We start from the raw sequence: 21,227 nt of genomic DNA, 5'->3' as shown, positions 1-21,227 counted from the left end.
GTGGCAGAGTGAGACTCCGTCAAAAAAAAAAAAAAAACAAAAAAAAAGGATATATATATACATACATAAACACAATCAGACCTCGATATAAGGTTACTTTTCCAATGTCCTGGCTCACTGAATAGGAATTCTTTGTAATAAATTATCGGATATATGGTCAAGTTTTAAAAATCATTATCGCTTATAAGGTCATTTTTATCTGAGGCGAGGGGAGCTCTTTTCTAACAAAAGCCTATTCAATTTCTTTACAAGGCAATTACCCCCCTCGAGTTCTCAGAAAATGCTGCAGCCAGCGAACACACCAGAGAGTTTTCAATTATTTTCCTCTTGCTGGTTTTGTGAGTTCTCTGAACATCGTGGATGATGAAACCGAAGAAGATGATATTCCTCTATCTGTTCAGACGAAAGATCTGAAAAATCGTGGCCATGCCATTGAAGAAATGGTTTGATTTATGAGGAAATTGCCACCACTTCTGAAGTTACAATTTCTGAAATCGTTTCACAAGTTGTGGACAGAGACAGTGACATTGAGACTGGAGCTGTAACCCCAAGCGGAAGCATTCAATGCAATGAATGTCACGAATTTTTTTTACAACCATGAGGGAGCTGAGGAACATTTTGAGATGTTTTAAATAAGGTAGGATGTAATGTTTATATATAAACTTTGAGGAAATTTGCCAACTTTATTCAAAATTAAATTTTTTCTTTTAAATCTTTCTTTAATTCTTTACCAATTCTGCTAAAATTTATTTTTTGCTAATATTTAATTTATGGCCGATCATTTTCGATTGCATTACCATTATTTTTAAAAAATCACATTGTGTACTATTTATGCGCTTAGCTATGAGCTGCTAATGACTCGGTTAAAAGGTCACTTTTGCAATGTCCCTAAGGTTGACCTTATATCGAGGTCTGACTGTATATATATATGTGTGTGGAACAGATCAATATTAATGCTTTTAAATAAAAATACTTTAGATTGCAAATATATATAACAATATTCCTTTTTTACAGGGAAAAAAAAATCAAAATTATCAGGAGCATTACAAACAGAATTCATCATAGAATTGTGCTAAATAGATATTCTATCGTATAACAGTTTTAAGCATGAATTACGAATACCAGCACTATGAATATATTAAACTTCTTAATCTGAAGGTTTACTTATCAACCGTACAAGCAATGATAAAACAACAGTCTAACTGTAGTGAAATATTTAAAATCCTACAGCTGAATATGTTCAGTCAGTAGCACATAATAATCACTGTAATTAAGCTTTAATCAAACAAAAAATTTAGTTAAATCAAACAAAAATGGAACTCATATTTGTTACCTGCAAGAACTACAACACCGGTAGTGCCATCACCAATTTCATCATCTTGCGATTGGGATAGTTCCACAAAAAGCTTTGCAATTTGGTGATCAACATCCATCATTTTAAGAATAGTTGCTCCATCATTAGTTACAGTTACATCACCATCAGGCGAAACCATTAACTTATCTAGACCTAAAAATTTCCAAATAAATGCTTTATAATGAAAAGATGTAGGAATTTTTTATATTATTATATTTAGTGAAAAAAATATCTTAAAGCAATATTTATTTTAAGCATTACTACCTTTAACTTTATACTTGTGAAAAACTCCAATAAATGTGTTTTAGATATTTAATATGTACAGAGCCCAAAATAAAAAATGGACCACCTTGAATAATTGCTTGCTTGCAGCTCTCTTTATACTTAGAGGCTCAGAAATTTAAATCCATCAAGAAAAAGGTATGGCTATTCAGAGAAAATATGTTTTAGTGTCTGGTTTGATAACTTATAATATTGCCTGCAATAAATAATTAGCATATTTGAAGGCACCCTCTTGAGTCCTAGAACACGAAAATCCAATCATTAGATCAAAAGTAATTCCAGATGCTTTGTTTTTTATTACGTATGTAGTCAAATGCTTAATCATTTATTTTTTCTGGAAGAATTGAATTATATAAGATTGTAGAGATAGAAAAAAATGCTTTATGCAAATAATTCATTTTTAAAAGAAATGAATTAGTAATTTTGCTAATAACTATACCTCTCATTGTACTCAAATATATATTTTTTAGTTTACTGATATATATTTTAGCCATTATAAATTGAAAAATAAAATATAAATCAAGATAAAAAAAAAGCACAACTACAGTACCTTTAGGGCCCAATGAAGTACGCAAAGTGTTTGCTACACTTTTTCCAGCATAGATATGAGTCTAGAAAAGGAAGAAAAATGTTTTTTTTTTTTTAATTTACATGTTATGAAACACAGATATAATTCACATAAAGAAAAACAAAGACAACACCTGCAGGTGGAATATATATATATACATGTAGACTGACAGGACTAAATTGAAAATTCTAAAGAAAATTAGTTAACTTTAACAAGATGTGTAGCCAGATATTTCAACAAAAAATAAGCACTTTTTAAGCACTCAAATATATTTGTAATCACTTTCCAAAAAATAATAATAATAGGATCTATGCAGGAACAAAAAAAAAAAATTTTTTTTTTTTTATTGTTTTAAGTTCATAATTTATAAACATAAAATCAATAAAATTCAAAAACTTAACACAATCACAATAAAATACTAACTAGTTTCTAATAAATATTGCAGAGAAAATTATGAAAATCGTGAATTTATTGTAATTTAGAATGACAATTGAGAAGACAAAGAAGAAAAAATCTCTCCCTAAAAGATGGAAAATTAAACACTTTTTAGAAACCCCAAATAAAAAAAGCACCTTTGAGGACTTTAAAAAAACATAAAACAAAAAAAAAAACACTTTTTAAAAATGATATGCACTCTATTTAAGAACTAAATCTAGAAAGTATAATTGTAGCTGTAACTGCACTCAACTAAAACAAAATGACTCTTGAAATTCCTTATGGTTCAGCCTGTTTTGCAGAAAAAAATTTAAATTATTAAATTTTATACAACTGCTCCATATATGGATCCTGGGAAGATTTAGATTTTAGCATTTGTACCAAATATGTTATACTAACTTTTCATCAACCATTAGAGCCAAATTGCTAACTAATGAGGATATTTACATATTGGCGCCTGCTTTTGTTACAATCATTAAGTAACAACAGATTTTTATACTTTCAAAATTTAAGCTACAAATGATTTCTTTCCTAAGTTTAATGGGTATTACTGCCTGGAAATCAAATTTATCGATTATTTTAGCACAAAAATGAAGATAAATCAATAGAAAAATTTGGAAATAAACGGGACATATTTTAATAGTGACAAGAGAAATAGGGGAAGACCAAGAGGAAGATATCCATATTATGAACTGTGGCAGAATAATCACCAAGTCTGTGCAACTTACGGGCAGTTTGTCGTAAGAAACTAAAAAGAAAAAACATCACAGAAAGGGACCAACTTGAAAGGTGTAACGCGTAGCCACCCCCAGGCAAACATCTATAACATGTTTTTTTTTTTTAAAAATTTGCAAGTTATCTATTTGGCACCTTGGCGATTGAAATTGGAATTCCGAGTAACAGTTCATGATACGGAAATATCCCAAGACTTAGAATAACCTGGCAGTATAAAATCAATATGATTTGAAAAGAGAAAACACCTAGATGACCAAAACAAAGCAAGATTCCAAGCGAAAGACCTGTAGATGAATAAGTAAGCTGGATGCCTTATGCGCCAAACAATGAAAAGCCTAACTAAGTAAATGATAGAGATTAACTTTATTGTAACAAAATTTGGAATGAGGGCTGCTATGTTATAGGTGGTATTTAAGTGTGGAAACACATGAAGATGAAATACTATGGAAACATGATATTTTAATTTTTTGATATTTTTCTAATTTTAGTGTGATGTAAATGATATTAAAACAATCAAAACCTTACAACAACATTTTAAGTTAATATTACTACTTTGAAATAAAAATATTTCTAGTCTAAAGTTCTATTTTCATAGTTTAAGCCACCCAAATTCCATTAAATAACATTTGTTACCATTTCAAAAGCTACTTATATATATCTAAGAAATAGTTGCGAAAAAAAAGTTAAGACTGCATTTAATATCTATATTTTAAATTTTCACTAATTCAAACAGCATTTGGTGACTTAACAATAGACATGAACAGTTATCGAATTTGAATATTTCCAGAAATTTTAACATTTTCAAAAGTTAAAATTTTAGCTCTTCGGCGGGCTATTATTGAAATGAACTAACAAAGACACCACCTGCGTTGTGATATCATGACTTCTGCATGAGATATTTGACTTCTAAAACCCAATCCTGATTTAATGGACAATGCACTTTAAAATTTTATAAGGAAATACAGTAGACAAATTGATCATTACTGCAAAACTTTAATTACAAATTCCATTAGAAGTAAGGGTAGGGGAAGATTTAAGTTAGACTAAATATTATTTCGTAGCATTATTAAATAGGAAGATATAATTTAACAAGCACATATATGGTTAAAAATTAATGCTTTTTTTATATTTGAACTTGGTTTTGGAATAACTATAATTTAGCCACAGGAAAATTTAAGCATTAGTCATAATTCACATATGAAAACTTAAGCGACATTTTAATAATAATTAGAGTATGATTCAATAAATATAAGGCAAGAAACTTAAGTGGATATAAGAAAATTTAATTTTTTACTTTGACAGCTTCAACTCCTGTTAATCTTTTTTGTTTATCTTGGTCTTTTAAAATTAAGAATGGTCTTCCGAATTCATCGAAATTAATGGTGCACACAGCAGCCATGATTGTAGTTTTGGAAAGTTATTATAAAATTGAAAACAATGAAATTTGCTTTCTTTCAAAAATATATATTCTATTGATGGTTATGTTTTTAAATATTTGATGTTAAAAGATTGACAAAATGTCAATAGATTCATATGCGCTGCCGGCAGCGATCAAGAACTTGAATCAGAAACAAACAAATTTAAAAAGAGATCATGGTAAGAGGCTACACTTTTTAACAGTGTTTTAACTGCTGCATTTATCACTAGAGTACGCTATAAACTTTTTCGAATGGAACATTTTTTGCTTTTCAATCAAAGAAGAATGTTTTTCAGTTATATATTTTAGATTAGTTTTAATATTAGAATACTTATATTTTAATTAGAACAATAATTTTAATTTGCATGCAGTGACCTCTATGAGCAATGTTTTTACTAGTTTTATACAGAATCTGTTTCATCAGTGTCGTAGTAAACATCACTCTATGATGTAAAATTTATTATCTTTATTTAGCTGCAGTAGAGCAAATATATCGTCAAGGCAAAATAGTAGTATTTCCTCGAATATTAATTAGAAATTAGTTTGGTCGTGAACTTTTAGAAGCATGGTAAGTAGAAAAAAAAAGTTAAAATATTGCTTGTTCAATTTTAAAGAAACTATTTCGTAAAAAAATTTCGCAAAATGCATGTTTTCTGACGTGACAATAAAATAGGTCACCAATTGACAGCCGCAGTTTCTCCTTTTTTTTCTTAGGTGAAATTAATAGCTTTCTTTTCTGGATCTGAGGGCTTCAATTGATTACAACATTTTTTATATTGTTTGTAAACTTTAAATTTATAAAACTTTTGGTTTTAATATGTAGCAAATTCGTAATAAATTGTTTTGGGTTAGACATTTTTAAAGTTGCCTGAATCATTACTGTTTATTTCATATGAAATTAAATTTTTAAAACCCTGCTCAGTAATATTATGTAACATACAAACTGTAAAATTTCAAGAAAGGTTTTTCCTCTTTTTTTTGGTATATTTTTGTTTAACATAACGTATGAAAATAAGTTTTTAGCGCAACCTGCAAGAACTGTTTGGCATAGATTTTGTAACCGAAAATAATTTATCAAAGAACTGTTTTTATCAAGCGTTAAATGTAATATTCCATATAAATGAGATTTGTACTTACATTTGCTTTGGCATGGTACAAACTTGAATGATTTGCTAACGAATTTTTTAGCTTATAAAATGAATATGCTATAAAAACTTTATCAATGGTTTATTGCAAGTTGACCACTTATGGCACAACAGTTCAACAAGTAATTAACTTTTACTGGTAAAATTTTATTTTTTATTAATTTGGTTCTTGATTTAAAAAATTAACTAACATAATTTTGTCTGCTTTGCTGTGCGGTAAACTCCACATAAGGGATATTTCCATATCTTGATCTATCGCTCCAACTACAATTTCCAAAGTTTCAAATAAATTTTAAACTTCCAATTTTTATATAAAAAAAAAACATATAGAGATGTTTACAAGTTATACCTTCTAAGTTTGTCCCCTTCTGTGATGTTTTATTTAGTTCCTTGTTAACTGCAGCCCGGAAGTTGCCAACACCTGGCAATCATTCTGACGCAGATCATGATGTAAAATCTTCCCCCATATTTATTGAGTTAGGAAGATCCCTGTATCATAATTTGTGACAGAATAATTGCCAAGCCTTGGCAACTTCTGGGCAGCAGCCCATAAGAAACTGAAAAAAAATTATTGGAGAGTGGACCAACTTGAAGCGTATAATTTGTATCGGGGAGATTTCCGTATTGTGATCTGTGGCAGAATAACTGCCAAGTTTTGGAAACTTCTGGGCAGTGGCCCGCGAGAAACTGAAAAAAACACCACAGAAAGGGACCTACTCGAAAGGTATAACTCGTATCCACACCCGGGCAAACATCTGCATGTTTTTTTTTAAAAAATTGCAAGTTTAAAATTTATTTGGCACCTAAACATTTTTTTTTTTAAAATTTAATATTCATTTGGCGTCTTACCAATAGTATACTTAGTGCGACAGATCAGGATATAGAAATATTCCCATTTAACTATCCACAATAATTGAATAGCTTAGTACAAGTGAAATTTTACAAACACTTAAAAATTTTAGGTTAATTAAACACATTATAGTACGTAAAAAGTAATATTTTTCTACCAGTTCATTAAATAAGATGGTTCAGTGCCAGATTACCCCTAGGCCAGACTAGGCTATAGCCTGGGGCCCCCTTAAAATGGGTTTTTTGAAAATAAATTTTAAAAAATTAAGAAAAATAATGATTTTTAAAAAAAAAAAATTCAATTTCAAATATATATTAATAAAGTGCGATAATTTTTTTATATAATCTGTTACTCATATTTATTTATTACTTATTAAAATTTAATTTATTGTTATTTATTTTAAGTATGCTTTCTTAAATGAAAAGATAGATAAATACTTTTATATTTGAATAAATGAAAAATATGAGGAAAAAAAAATTTAATCTAATTGCCTCAAAATTTTAAATGGCCTAGGGCCCCGCGTACGTTTAATCCGGCTCTGAGATAGTTTTTTACTAAAAAATGTCTTTTATGAACCTTCTGTTATTATTTTTTTTTTTAATTTATTTTCTGCAATGTTAATAAGGACCCTTACCTTAATCCTCTTACTTAAAAGACTAATTTTTCCAAGATCAAAAATTATATTATCTATCTATAGATAATCAAAAATTTTCTAAAAAAGTATTTGAACCCCACCCTTAAATAGTGTCCCCCAGCTTCATACCTGGACCTTAAACACCAAGCCTTGCAATTATGAGGTGCAGGTTAGCAAATAATGATGTTAATTTAAAAAAAATGGTGGTCTATTTAAATAAAATTGTTTGTTGTTTTTCGCCAACATTTAAGTATTTAAATAATATAATACTGATAGTTGTCGGAAATTATGTCGGAATTTATTGTACATTACAACTATTCTATTACAAATGTAGTTAACTCCTGGTACAACTTTTTTTTTAATGTAGTAGCTTCAAGTTCATTTTGAAATGCAATCACTACTTTTAGGAAACTAACTTTGCAGAAGAACTTCATTTACAAATGTTCAAAATGATTTTCAATAAAAAATTGGCTTATTTAAACATGACGAAATATTAAATATTTATTCATGTTTATTGTTTACAAGAGCCAACTTGTTATATTGCGCCATTCTTAACGAAATTTATTTTTTCAACTTTCCATACCTTTCTTGACAGAGAATCAATTAAATACTAGAAACTAATCAAATACTTGCAATTTTGTAAGCGTTAAATATTCTTTTATTTCTTCCAAGAAATTAAGTACTTTGAAAGGTTACATCGAGATTGTGTTCCCTTTCATTGAAATAATATAAATGTTTCAAGAGTGTACATTTGCATTTGATGGTGTAGCTAAAATGATACATTACTACCTATTAGTCGTAATGGCTAGTTTAAATATTAAGTAATATACATTTTTTTTCCTAATGCTCGGCCCCAGGACATTTTGATTATGTGCATTGATGGACCTGCAAAGTTTTATACCAATCAAATTTGGAAATTAGTTGTGTTTGAACTTTGTTTCAATGCTAAACTAACATTAAAAGTAGTTACCAGGAATCACTATATGAAACTAAATTTTTTTTTTGTATTGCACTACTCTACTATTTTTATAAAGTAGCACATTACACTAAAGATTGCGAAAAAAAGTAGCAGCTAAAATAGTTGTGTTTATCTGTTACTTCTGACCACTGAATGCAGTGTTGTTGTTGTTTCTTTTGCGACTTGCCACACGGGCAAGCCTGCTGGGTGAAACCGAGCAAATTTAAGGCAGAATGTGCATTTGTTGTTTTTCTGTGGCGCCATCTATAGCCAAGAATTCGACTTATGCCACACCATATGTCGCACCCGTTTATAGGGCGGACCCATTCATTCATCCACAGATTGTGATTTTGACCTGAATCAGAGAACGATCGATCTGCAATCGAGTACCCCCAGAGGTATTGATTTGTTATGGGAACATGGAGGACTTTTGCGACTCGACGGATTTAACATGCATCAGTCACTTTACTACACTGTTCTTCGGGAGTCTACGGCTGGCAGGGTTCGAACCCACGAACTCTCAGACATGGGTCCAGCGCCCAACCGACCAGGCTATCACGGCCCGAATACAGTGTTATGCCCATAATCATTGCAATGTATGCAAGATCAAAAATTAGGAAAGCAAAAATCAAAGGTGCATTATTCAATTTTAAAAAAAAATTACAGTTTACATCAATTTTCGTACAATGATTTTTCATTGGTTAAATGACATTTAATTAATGAATTAATTATAATAAAATAAATTTCATTGATGAATAAATTGAAGGGAAAGAAAAAAAAGAAGAGCAGATAAGTTGAGTTCCCTCTTTCATTAAATACATTTTTTATTTTTTTGAATTTGATTTGAAGAGTTAGCAAGCAAAAAATTTAAATTAAAAAGTAGAAAAAACTGTTAAACTTGGAACAAAATTAAATAGATTTTTTTAACAATGCTTGCCTACATGTGTTTCTTTCAAATGCTATAAATATTTATAGTTTATTTTTCTCATTAAAATGTTTAATTTTTGTGACTAATGTTCAATATTTCAGATAAATAAAGAAATTTTTCATGACTTAACAATGATTTAAACTAACCCAAGTTAAAAACAAGAAAGCGAAAACTTTATCCATATCATTTCCATAAGTCCTGAATGTTTTTTTCTATTTTAACTTAAAAAATTTTTTTTTGAATTATACTGAAATGCTTAATATTCTAAATATAATTTTTAGAAAAAGATTTTACTTGCTTAAAGTGTTTCTTAAAAATTACTTAAATAATTTGCAAGGTACTGAAATTTTTGATGTTCTTTAGAAATGAATCATTTTTTAATTGTATTATAAATTTTTACATTTAAAGATGCTTAATTGTTTCTTATCTGGGTGTTTCATTGTGTGAACCATTCAAGTAAAGAAATAAACTAACATGAAGATTTTTTTTAGGGAAATGAAACATCACTTCCGATGGAAATGTGTTCCACGTGTGAGTATAATTTTACTAACAGATGGTAGATAAAAAAATGAAAAATACAATATTTTGATTTTTAACTTTCTTTGAAATTGATTGATTTTGATCTATTAATTGATTTCAGTTGATCCTGATGAGATAAAAAGATTAGGTAAACGATTTCGCAAACTGGATTTGGACAATTCTGGATCTCTCAGTGTTGATGAATTTATGTCTCTTCCTGAGTTACAACAAAATCCTTTGGTACAACGTGTAATAGATATTTTCGATACTGATGGTAATGGAGAAGTTGATTTTAAAGGTAAACTTTAGGAGTTCTAAAACATATTTTAAGTTATGTAGATTTCAAATATTGAATGTCACATTACTAAGGCCAGGGCTCACCGAAATGCAGTCGCCTGATTGCTGTAAGTGACCATCAATTTTTAAGTGATGACCATATTTTTAGCTTTTCAATTATGACTTATTAATTATATTTTAATGTTTAGATAAAAAAAAATCAATCGAAGAAATGAGCTTAACCCCTTAACGATCAGTTAATTTTCAAGAAAACGGTCATAAAAGTGCCTATTTTTTTTATACATGTATTTGATTAGTGCTGACATCTAGTTTAAAATAAACTACCTATAATTACCTCAAAAATATCCTGGTACTGCCATCTGGTGTGTAAAATGAGAAGTAAAATGTTTTTCGTGCAAAAGAAATGAATTAGTTTTATTCTTATGGGCGCGTTATTACTGAACACTCCAGCCCGGGAATATCATGAGAGCGAGAAATAGAGGGCGAAACCTCACCCCGGCATTTTCACAGAAGCGAGATGGAAGGAGTTAAATTATGTTTCTTTTCTTTCATCGTTATTGCCCGTGTTGTCAATAATCATAGGAGAAGAAATCATATTTTTTTCCTTATCTTTGCATTGCTATGTATTCCTTAAATTTTTGATTCTGTGTTTTGCAATGATATCGTGTAAAAAAAAATAGGAATTTAAGAAACCATGTTGAAATCGATAACACTAACCGTGTGATCGAAAACCACATTGATTCGCAATAGAATTGAGATAACATAATCAAAAATCGCTAAGCAATGTTTCATCTTGGCGATTCAGATTCATGAGTCAAAATAGTTTCGAATTAAAAATATAGGGATTTTAAAAATTGTGTAGAAATTCATGAGAATAACTGCCGAAAAAGTTATAAAAAAACATTGCGACAAAATCAATATAAATCAAATGCAAATCTGCATAAAAAAAGAAACATTTTTTTTGATGTTATTCAGTAAAATATAATGCATAGCAGAGTAAAATTTATGTAGAATTTTTAAAAGGGGCTCAAAAGCTTGGAGGATTAATTTAAACCTCATCAACATTTAATCTACCGATACAAAATAAAATCTACAAACTTATATTAAAAGAGATTTAAAGAAATCACACAAAAAATACTGACCAAAGAATTTTTATTTATATATTTGTTGTTCATGTAATGATCTTATTTGTTAATTTTAGTACTGAAATTTTTTCCCCTTTTTTTTAGTCTAATATGAAATTTTGAAATCTTAAATGTTGAAAACTTTTTATATTTAACCATTATTAGTATTTATTTCATTTCATTTAGCTTACATTTTCTGTTACAGAATTTATTCAAGGCGTATCCCAGTTTAGTGTCAAAGGTGACAAAGAATCAAAACTTAGATGTAAGTATTTTAATGCATGAGTTAATCTCTAATTTCTCTCTGTAAAAATGCATGTTTTTATGCTAGCGGAGTGAACTGTGATCTTTTTACATTGTAGCAGTTTGAACTGTTTCGGACGTCTTCTGTCTGTACTACTTTCCTAATGTCACATTTTATTAGGTGCATAAGTTGGCATCTTATTTAACTTTCGATAGAAATGGTTGGCAGTATTAATTCTGAGTATAATGAAGGAAAACAAAATTGTTTAGTAAAAGCTAAATTTAAAATAGAGAGGAAAAAACAGATTTTAACACAAATAAAAAAAAAATTTGAATTTTCGATCAACAGGTTAAAAGATTTGTGATATTTAAAGTTGAAATTAAAAATTTCAAAGCGTAAATGTTTCTGATTTGTTTGTTGGTTACTGGTTAGTGATTGAGTTAGACCAAATTCATGTACAGTAGGGAACCGATTATCCGGAATGATCGGGACCATTGCTATTCCGGATAACTGATTTTTCCGGTTTTCTGAATCGCTACAAAAAGCCGTTTTTTCTATTGTTAAAGTAGGCTTTCGAACTATNTAATGATTATTTCCAAAATGATGGTAAGGTAAACATCTTTCAAAAAAGAAAGAGAAACCCTAAAATCATATGAGGAAAAAAACATTTATTTTAAATGGCTGGAAAATTTATCGAATTTCGTTCCGGTTTTTTGGTTTTCCGGTTTTCTGATTTCCGGATAACGGGTTCCGTACTGTAGTAGACCTAAAGAGACAAAAAGTCTCAAAATAAAGATTAAAATTCTGAAGAGAAACTAATTCTTTTTAAAGTATCAAGCTGGAATGACAATGTTTAGAGGTGTTACATTGAATGTGTTGAATGGTGTTACATTTCCCACAATCTATGAACGAGCTAGGAAGACTATCGAGAGCTAGGGAGAGTCAATGGTAGATCAAACTATTAAAATTTCATGTAAGTTCAGGGTGGTAGAGATCAAATTCATTAAAATTCCTTCCTTAGCCAGGATATCATCCAATTCATTACCTTCTTCTCTTCTCATTGGCAAGACAGCCCAGGATGGGCTTTGGCCTTCTCAATTCATTGCAAATGTACATTGAAGTACAATGAGAGTTTTTGCAATAAAGCGAGGACAGATATTGAAAATCTATCACCAAAATGAAATTAGTTTTGTAGGTGTTGGTAAGAACTATGGCTATCAGGCAAAAACTATTTAAAATATTTTTAATCTAAAGTTTTTTTATGATTGTTATTCTATGGAGATGACAAATAAAAATAAAGTGGAAAAAGACATGCTTTTAAATGTTGATAATTAAAGGATTTACATAGCTTTTTCACTTGTTAACAAGCTTACCAGTATAGCTACTACATTGGCTATTTCTCTAGTTCCGAAAATGTATTATTGATAGTAAACTTAAGATGCTCCATAATATTTTTATAAAAATAAAAAATTTATGGTAACTTAACATTTCTTTTTACTAATGGTATAAATTGTTGATTAGGCATAATTTCCAAAATTTGCAATTAAAACTAAACTTAGTACTTCTGGAAAATTGTATAACTATGTCACAAAACAAAAAAAATTATGCTAGAATCTTTTGTTTATTGAGTATTAGTCTGTACTAGTTTTTAAGTCAATTTGTATATTTTTTTTAGTTGCCTTTCGAATTTATGATATGGATAACGATGGCTACATATCAAACAGTGAATTATTCCAAGTGCTTAAGATGATGGTGGGCAGCAATTTGAAAGATGTTCAATTGCAACAAATAGTTGATAAAACAATATTATTTGCAGATAAAGATGAGGATGGAAAAATTTCATTTCCTGAGTTTTGTGCTGTAAGTGATTTCACATTATTTTAAGTTAGCATGTCACTGCTCGGTAAATTCTTGCTAATGTGATCTTCTTTAGAATACTATCTGTACTAAGTTTTAAAATTCTATTCGAAACCTTGAATAGAATTTTAAAACTTGCATACAAAACCTTGATTATTTCCCAATACCATATCCCAACCGAATTCTCCTATAAACATGCTATATTGCAATTTAAATTGTAAAAGTTTTTGCATTTTTCAAGTGATGATACACAGTTTCGAAAAGACATAAGATCATTGCATCGATATGTTTTTCTCCCAAACCAAAATTTTATTATTTTCTGTTAAAATCATCAGCTAATTAGTTTTTAAAACATGATTGATTTCTATCTACACAGATGTATAATTTAACTCTGTTTTTAGTTCATATAATGATCTGAATTCACACGACATTGTCATCCTGACAAACTCTATATGGTTTTCAAATCTTTATTTTTAGCCATTGAATTTGTCTTTGATTTGATTTATTTTACTATTGCTTGTGACATTTTTTTGGTGTTTAAAATATATCTACATTCTCCTATTTGATTTAATATGCATCTTACTTCTGTGCATAATGTTGTATTTAAGGCTCTGTTCAATATTTAGTAACTTGTTTTTTAGAGTATAAGAAAGAATATTATAAAATAAGTAAATAAAACACCCACTCCATTCTATCTTTAATTTCTGTAAATCCTTGTAACCAATACAAGAATGAGGTAAAATTATTAAAATGTAAATAAAATTAGCTGTTAGACTTGTTAGCACATATTCTGTCTAACACATATTTTCAGCCACATATCTATTTGTAAAAATATATGTACTAAATACTAGTTTTTAATTAAAGATTATTTAATAATATTTGTAATTAGCAATAATTCTATTAATATTGTTGTTTCAATGATGAGCGTTTGAAATTCCATTATTACAAACTCTATTCAAACTTCTATTCAAACTAATATATAGATATGTGGCTGAAAAAAAGTTAACATAACTTCAAGTTCATTTCTCTATCAAATTTTTTCACCTACAACCAGATGTGCATAATATATACACGAATTTGTGAACGCCGCTTGCAAAATTTTTTTCACCATCGCAGAAAATTTTATTGTATTCATTATAATAAAAAATTTAAAAAATAGCAACTTGGATCAGTGTTTGTGCGCATTAGGAATTGTCAGGGAAAACAAGATTAAAATAAAATTCAGGGAATTTGATACCTTATCATATTGGAAGATTTCACTCCTCCATTTTCAACTGTTATTTGCACTTGTGTAATAGAGGATTTTTTTTAAAAAAATTCAAACCAATCATCATTAAGCGAATCCTGAAGATTTTATTATTCTTAAGCATTTCTGTCGTGTTGTATATTTTAGGATAATTTAATTATTTACTTTATAGATAAGGATTAAAAACATTGCGTTTTAATTGTTGATTTATTTATTTATATTTTTGTTTGTCTGTTGATAATGAGCATGTGTTTTAGTTATTTATTTTATTTGACTTAATAAATATTAATTAATTTTAACTAAATATGAATTGTTTATAAATTTATAAGTTTCTTTTCAGGATAGTTTAATAATTAATATTAAAATGTTTTTTTTTAATTATTTTTTTTTAAAAATTAATATTGATTAATTAAGTTTTACAATAATATTGAAGCTTATCTTTCTCATAATTTTTTAATTAATGCTAATATATTTAGTTTTAATTATTTATTGCGTTTTTGTTTTCAAAAATGTTCTTACATTGATTAAATATGATTTAACTTCAATTATACACAGATTATTTATTTATATTTATTATTAATTTGTTTTTTTTTGCAACAACCTTGTACTTATAATTTTAAAAATAATAAATATTGCCCAATATATTCCCTTTGCCCTTTCAGTCACGCTTTTAGTTCTGAAGATTTATTATTTCTAATCGAGTTGAAACTATTTAAATCATCTGATTTTTTTTAAATATTTATTTATTAATTTTTGAAATTATAAATAATGTTACAATATTATTTAAAATTATAATTTACATTTTTATTACTTATAAATTCTGATTTAAAAAAATATATATATATTCTGGAATTAATGTAAATCTACCTGGAAAAGTCAAGAAAAAAATCTTTTCGTTTTAAATATGTACCTTGTTGATTTTAGATGTAGGAAGAAAGTCCGTCCAGTATGAGGTAGAACAATGTAAATCTATAAATAGTTTCATATCTGCGATAAAGTGCTAAAAAAAATATTTAATAAAAAAGAAAAAAATTTGTGATTTTTGACCAAATTTTGTCAAAATTTGGGGGCCATTAAATGATTAAAATAAATTAAAAGAGTCAATAAATTGCAAGCAGAAATGTTTTGGATTGAGATATTGTGTTAGCAGAAAGTTTTACTTACTATCTAAGTCTGCCTACAGCTTTTATCTATCGCTGGTATCGAAAATGAATTCAAGTTCGAAATTTTGGTGAAATTTCAGGTGTATTTCTCAACTTCCTCCCCCATCTACCTACTAATGCGCTAAGAAATTTTCTGTGAAACTAATGAAAATGAAGCTTACTCTATTCAAAAGAAATCCTTCTAAAGTTGTTATTTAAAAAATATTCTGTGTCAATATTGAACATTCAATTTTTATCATTTTCAGCCATCTATATTTTCAAAGTTAATAATAAAGAAAAATAACAGCTGTAAATCATTTTTACCGGTATAGGGATGTCAACTGCTCTGCTTTCTGCAAATGTTTTAATAAATTGTTTGCTAATTAAAAAGCAAAACTTGTAGAATAAGAATAATTACATCCACTCTTTAAAAGTGTCATCACGGGATAATCGCAATAATGTTGCGTTTATTATACTTTGAATTTTTTATATGAAATGGTGGAAAAATTACTTAATGAATCTTACATTTTGTTGCCACTAGAAAATATTATTTTACAAAGTGGAGCAAGTTGGTATCTCAGCTGCTACCATTATTTGTACTTAACCTTTCTCAGCTGGTATAATAATTAATGTATTTTATTTCTAGATGGTTGGCAATACTGATATTCACAAGAAAATGGTTGTAGATGTTTAAATGCCAGTTTGAATATGCCTCCTTCATCAACACCATTTTACATCTTTCTCATTTGTAGATAGTGTATGTACAGTTTGTTTGATTAATGCCTGTTTGTGTGTGTATTCTGCAATGAATTAGTTGTTACTAATTTTTATAGATTTATTTTCCGTTAGATATTATTTTAAGAGTTATTCTGAATTAAATATAGGCAAGGAATTATTTAGTTTATTTTATAATTTTACACTTATTTAATTGGCTACTCTACTGTAAGCATGTCAGCGATATATGAAGTATCTTCAAGGTCCTTTTAAGCATGGAAAAGTTCCATTAAGGTATGCATGATAGGTTTGCTTCTTAGGAAACAGTGATGTGTGTAAAGCGCGGTTCGCGGTGTAAGTATAACTTACTTTGCGCGTCTGTGCACATTTTAGCTACTAGACCTAACAGAGGATTACCCATATTAAATCGTAATTCCTTTTATGTTTATCTAAATTAGAATTCAGTTTGAAATTAAAATCTATGTTAGATTTTGATTTCTAATTTGGCTTTTAACATTTTTTAAAACATATTCTCCATTTCACATTAGTTAAATCTAAGGAGGAAACTGGTGAATTTTGTAAATTATTTAGTAATGTTTCAGAAAAATATCAAATGTTTAACTGATTTTTGACATGGCACTAAATAGAATTCTATTTGAAATTAAAATTAAATTCTATATTGTATTTTGATTTCTAATATGGCTTTTAAAAATTGTCAGATTATTAAACTGTCCTCAATTATTTTGAAGATAAGTACTAATTTTGTGCTGTTAATTCAAAACCTATCATGCAACTGTTATATTAAATAATATAAAACGGTTTATGGTACTGTTAATGGATACCCAAGATCATTTTTTAAAACAGATATTCTCCATTTCACATTAGTTAAATCTAAGGAGGAACATGGTGAATTTTGCGAATTATTTAGTAATGTTTCAGAAAAATATCAAATGTTTAAATGTTTATGACATCGCACTGAATAACTGAAATGAAACAAGCATTATATTCACATAATGCTGATGCATTGTAATAACTTTTAATATTGCTATAATTATTTAACTGAATGTTTGATACTATTTATAAATCTTCATTGGTTTTAATTATTTATTTTTTTGTTAATTGTTCTTCTCCAATCCTATCTGATTGATTACATAAATGGGAAATTATTATATATCAGGTGAAAATTAAATTTGGAAAAAACAATATTTTATAGAATTATTTAAATTAGTGCATCATATTTGAAAAATTTTCCTAAATTGTACACTTATTTCAAAATCATTATAATTACAAAATTTTTATAAAAAATAAAAATCAAAAATTTATGTAATAAAATTTAAAGTATTTGTTTAGAATATTAAGATTTCATGTTAGATGAATTTGTTTAATTTTTTTAAAACTAAAATGTTATATAATAATGTTTGAGACTTTTATAAAGTATTATATAAATGTTTATTTAAATTTAGAAAAAAAATTTAATAAGTTTAATCATGTTTTTTTTTCTTTCCTAAACTGACATAAAGTCTTAGATAAAAATTTTCACAAACTTTTCTGCTGCATGTACAATTAACAGCTCCTATTTTCCAGCTTTTAGAAATAGATTAGAAACATTTAGATGGTTTGTGTGTAATAAGATGTTTCTTTCACTTGTATAAAATTACATGAAATTATAATAGCTAAACTTATAAAATATATACAGTGCGTCAAAAAATAAACGGACCACTCTGAATACATTTTGATCTAATTATCAGATCTTCATGTTCTAGGACTCAATCTTAATCCATCAAGGGGATGACCTCAAATATGCTAATTACTTAGTGCAAACGATATTTTAAATTAGAAAATAGAAACAAAAATTTTACGTATATTTAAAATTTGATTTCTTAGAAACTATTCAACCAATTTTGCAGATGACATTTTGCCATCTGAAATTATGTACTTAAAATGAGGCAAAAAATTGTATACCTTACAATTCATAATTTTTCTACTATTATTAAGTAAAATAATAAATCTTTACTAAAATGTATATTTTCTATAGAATTATCTTTGAATAAACAAATTTCATAATTACGTGATTTTTTTTTTTTTAAATTCTGTTTAAAAATTCTGAAAATATGTTGAAATACGCAAAAAGCATTATGGGGATCATATATCTAGGGTTAAAAATCTAAATCAATTCAAAAAGGTCTGTTTATTCAAAAAAAAAAGTATGTTTTTAGGTCTGATTTTATAACTTAAAATATCATCTGCACTAAACTGACTAAATAGCATTGTAGAGGTCACCCCCTCAAACCATTAAGATGAATGTGAAGATCAGACCATTTGATCAAAAGTTACTCAGGGTGCGTCTGTTTTTCTTTGGCGCACTGTACATTTATTTTATTTTTTCCCCTTTTTATTATAGAAAAGTTTAAATGTGACCATATTTATTCATGTTGTGTTTATATTTTCAACCCAATCTTAATTAAAATAACAATTTTTTTGTTTCGCCAGGGCCATGCCTAAGATTTAAGCATCCTCTAGGCAAATATTTGCTTGCATGTTTTAAATTTCTCAATTCGAATCACTCTAAATTTTTAAAAGATAAAGTGAATACAGATTATAATAACAAATTAAAAATATTGCAAAGTATTTAAATTAAAAAATTTAATATACTTGCGTGAATTCAAGAATTAAATTGGGCGACTGATCAAGGGCCCAAAATCTGAGTGCTCTGATCATTTACCCAATAAACTATCCTTTAAGCATGGCCCGGTTTGTATCTCTTTATGTTGCTTATTCATCTTGCTATGGTTTTTCCATGGAGAGTTTTATGTTTAATGAAGTTTCAGAGATTTCTCTTGTAATTTATTTACATGAATATACATAAGCAAATATAAATAAATATATATATAAGAGAAAGGTTTTTTAGGGTTATAGTTTTTGCTCTAAACTTAACCATGCTGCCTGTAGGAAAAGTATTACATTAATAGAATCTGCGAGAAAAAAAAAATGTTGCCTTGAAAGCTAGACTCAATACCTTACGTAGTTAATGTTTGAAAGTTGTAAGATGTTAAAATAATAGTTGTGTGGCACTATGTTGCATGTGTTGGTGATCAATATAGTTAATGACTATCATTTTAAATATTGTTCAAGTCATTCTTTATATAAATTTACACCAAATTAACTTGTTTATTTTAAATTTTTTATTTATTTAGATTTTGAATATAATGTTGAAAATATGAATTATGCAAAAAAAAAAAATTGCTTTGAATTTTTGAAAGAAATTGCTAACATTACATCTTTTATAAAGAAAAATCATCTGTTCAAAATTAACTCTCGAGTAATCAGGATAGTTGAACACTGCCTCATTGTGGATATCCAAAATTATCAAATTTATGCCAAATTATACAAATTGAAGAAATGTAAAATTATTATACCATAGAATATTAATTTAAATGGTTTAATTCAATTCCTATTCTATTGGACTGGTCCAATGGAATAGAAAGGGTTGAAAAGAATACTTCCTATTGATACTAATCTAAGTTAAAGAAGAATCTACAGTAATTATAGGAACAAATATTTTTAGAAATGGCTTATATGCTACCAATGTTTTGAAATACTATAATTTTCTGCTGATAAAGATAATTTTCAAAAATGTGGAATAAAGTAAACTGTAACTAATTGATCATCAATTTAACTAATAGCACCAAAGATTTCATAGTGCATATGGATTCTTATTCTTTACATTACAGTGTACCACTTACAATTTTTATGTTAGCTAGTTTTTTGTGTAATTATTATATAATCATTCATTCATATAAATTATATCTTTCTGAATAAGAAATTATTAATGTCTCAATTAACGATCAGTGATAAATGATCATATTAGCAATGCTTAACGTAAATACTATGCATCTTATTTTGTCATCAGTTTTTATCTTTTTTGTTAAAAATTAATAGATTTATTCCATATATTTAAGTAGAATTGTACATGGATGCCACTTTCATTGTTGTTTGTTCATTACATTCGTTTTATTTTGTATATAAAACTGTTTAATTGATTAAAGTGAGCATTTGATCTCTAATAAAGATAAATTATTATTATATAAATTCTTAATTTGTTGGTTTAATACAGTATGATTTTTTAAGATCAGTTTTGATGTAATAAAATGTGTGTTAAAACTTTAATATATTTTAAATAAATTTGTTGGTTTGTTTTGTTGGAAAATTATCTTTCTTTACTTTTTTGGATCACCAGTAACGAAATAAATGTGTGACAGGATATAGCATATACCAGTCACTTAAACACACTAAATTCTCTAATCATTTGGTGCATTGGATATTAATTCATTTGTTGTTGTTGCTTGTGCCACTTGCCTGCTTTAAATCAAGCCAATTTTTAAGACAGAGGGTGCGCTTCTTGTTTTTTCAGTGGCGCCATTTATGGCTAAGAATATAACTTTCGCCCCACACAGTCACAGCAGGTTTTACAGGAAGGACCCAATCATACTCCATTCATCCTCTGATCGTAATTTTGACCTAAATCAGAGAACGATCAATCTCAGTATCCCCAGAGGTATGAATTTGTTATAGGAACTTGGAGGATTTTGCGACAGATTTAACATGTGCCAATCACCATTTAACACACTGGGATTTTTCAGCCGGCAAGATTCGATCTCCCATTCTCACAAACACAAGCTGAACTTCCTGCCAACCAGGCTATCCCGGCCCTCGTAATTCAGTCAACTGTATTTATTTTTAGGTAATTGTCCTGTTTTATAACAGTTAAAATGCTGAGA

General features: G+C 27.9%; 2 protein-coding genes across 2 annotated transcripts in view; one reads left to right on the top strand and one right to left on the bottom strand.

Moving 5' to 3' along the window:
- Positions 1-5,164, bottom strand: part of LOC107452175 (chaperonin containing TCP1 subunit 5) — a 13,193-nt gene extending 8,029 nt beyond the window's left edge. Inside the window, exons 1-3 of the mRNA XM_043045038.2 lie at positions 4,669-5,164; positions 2,187-2,247; positions 1,334-1,507 (exon numbers count right to left, since the gene is read on the bottom strand). Coding sequence (XP_042900972.1) covers positions 1,334-1,507; positions 2,187-2,247; positions 4,669-4,773 — 340 coding nt within the window. The 5' untranslated portion in view covers positions 4,774-5,164. The remainder of the gene's footprint in view (positions 1-1,333; positions 1,508-2,186; positions 2,248-4,668) is intronic.
- Positions 5,165-5,242: 78 nt separating this feature from the next.
- LOC107452178 (calcineurin subunit B type 2) lies at positions 5,243-20,656 on the top strand. The gene is made up of 6 exons (XM_043045039.2): positions 5,243-5,359; positions 9,798-9,837; positions 9,947-10,123; positions 11,452-11,511; positions 13,166-13,350; positions 16,382-20,656. The coding sequence occupies exons 1-6, from the start codon at positions 5,357-5,359 to the stop codon at positions 16,427-16,429; spliced, it is 513 nt and encodes a 170-aa protein (XP_042900973.1). The 5' UTR covers positions 5,243-5,356; the 3' UTR covers positions 16,430-20,656.
- The last annotated feature ends 571 nt before the right edge of the window (positions 20,657-21,227 follow it).

The sequence above is a fragment of the Parasteatoda tepidariorum genome, chromosome 10 (assembly GCF_043381705.1).
Source record: "Parasteatoda tepidariorum isolate YZ-2023 chromosome 10, CAS_Ptep_4.0, whole genome shotgun sequence".
Classification (NCBI taxonomy): Eukaryota; Metazoa; Arthropoda; class Arachnida; order Araneae; family Theridiidae; genus Parasteatoda; species Parasteatoda tepidariorum.
Note: the sequence above shows the minus strand (reverse complement) of the source record. Positions and strands in the feature narration are given on the sequence as shown.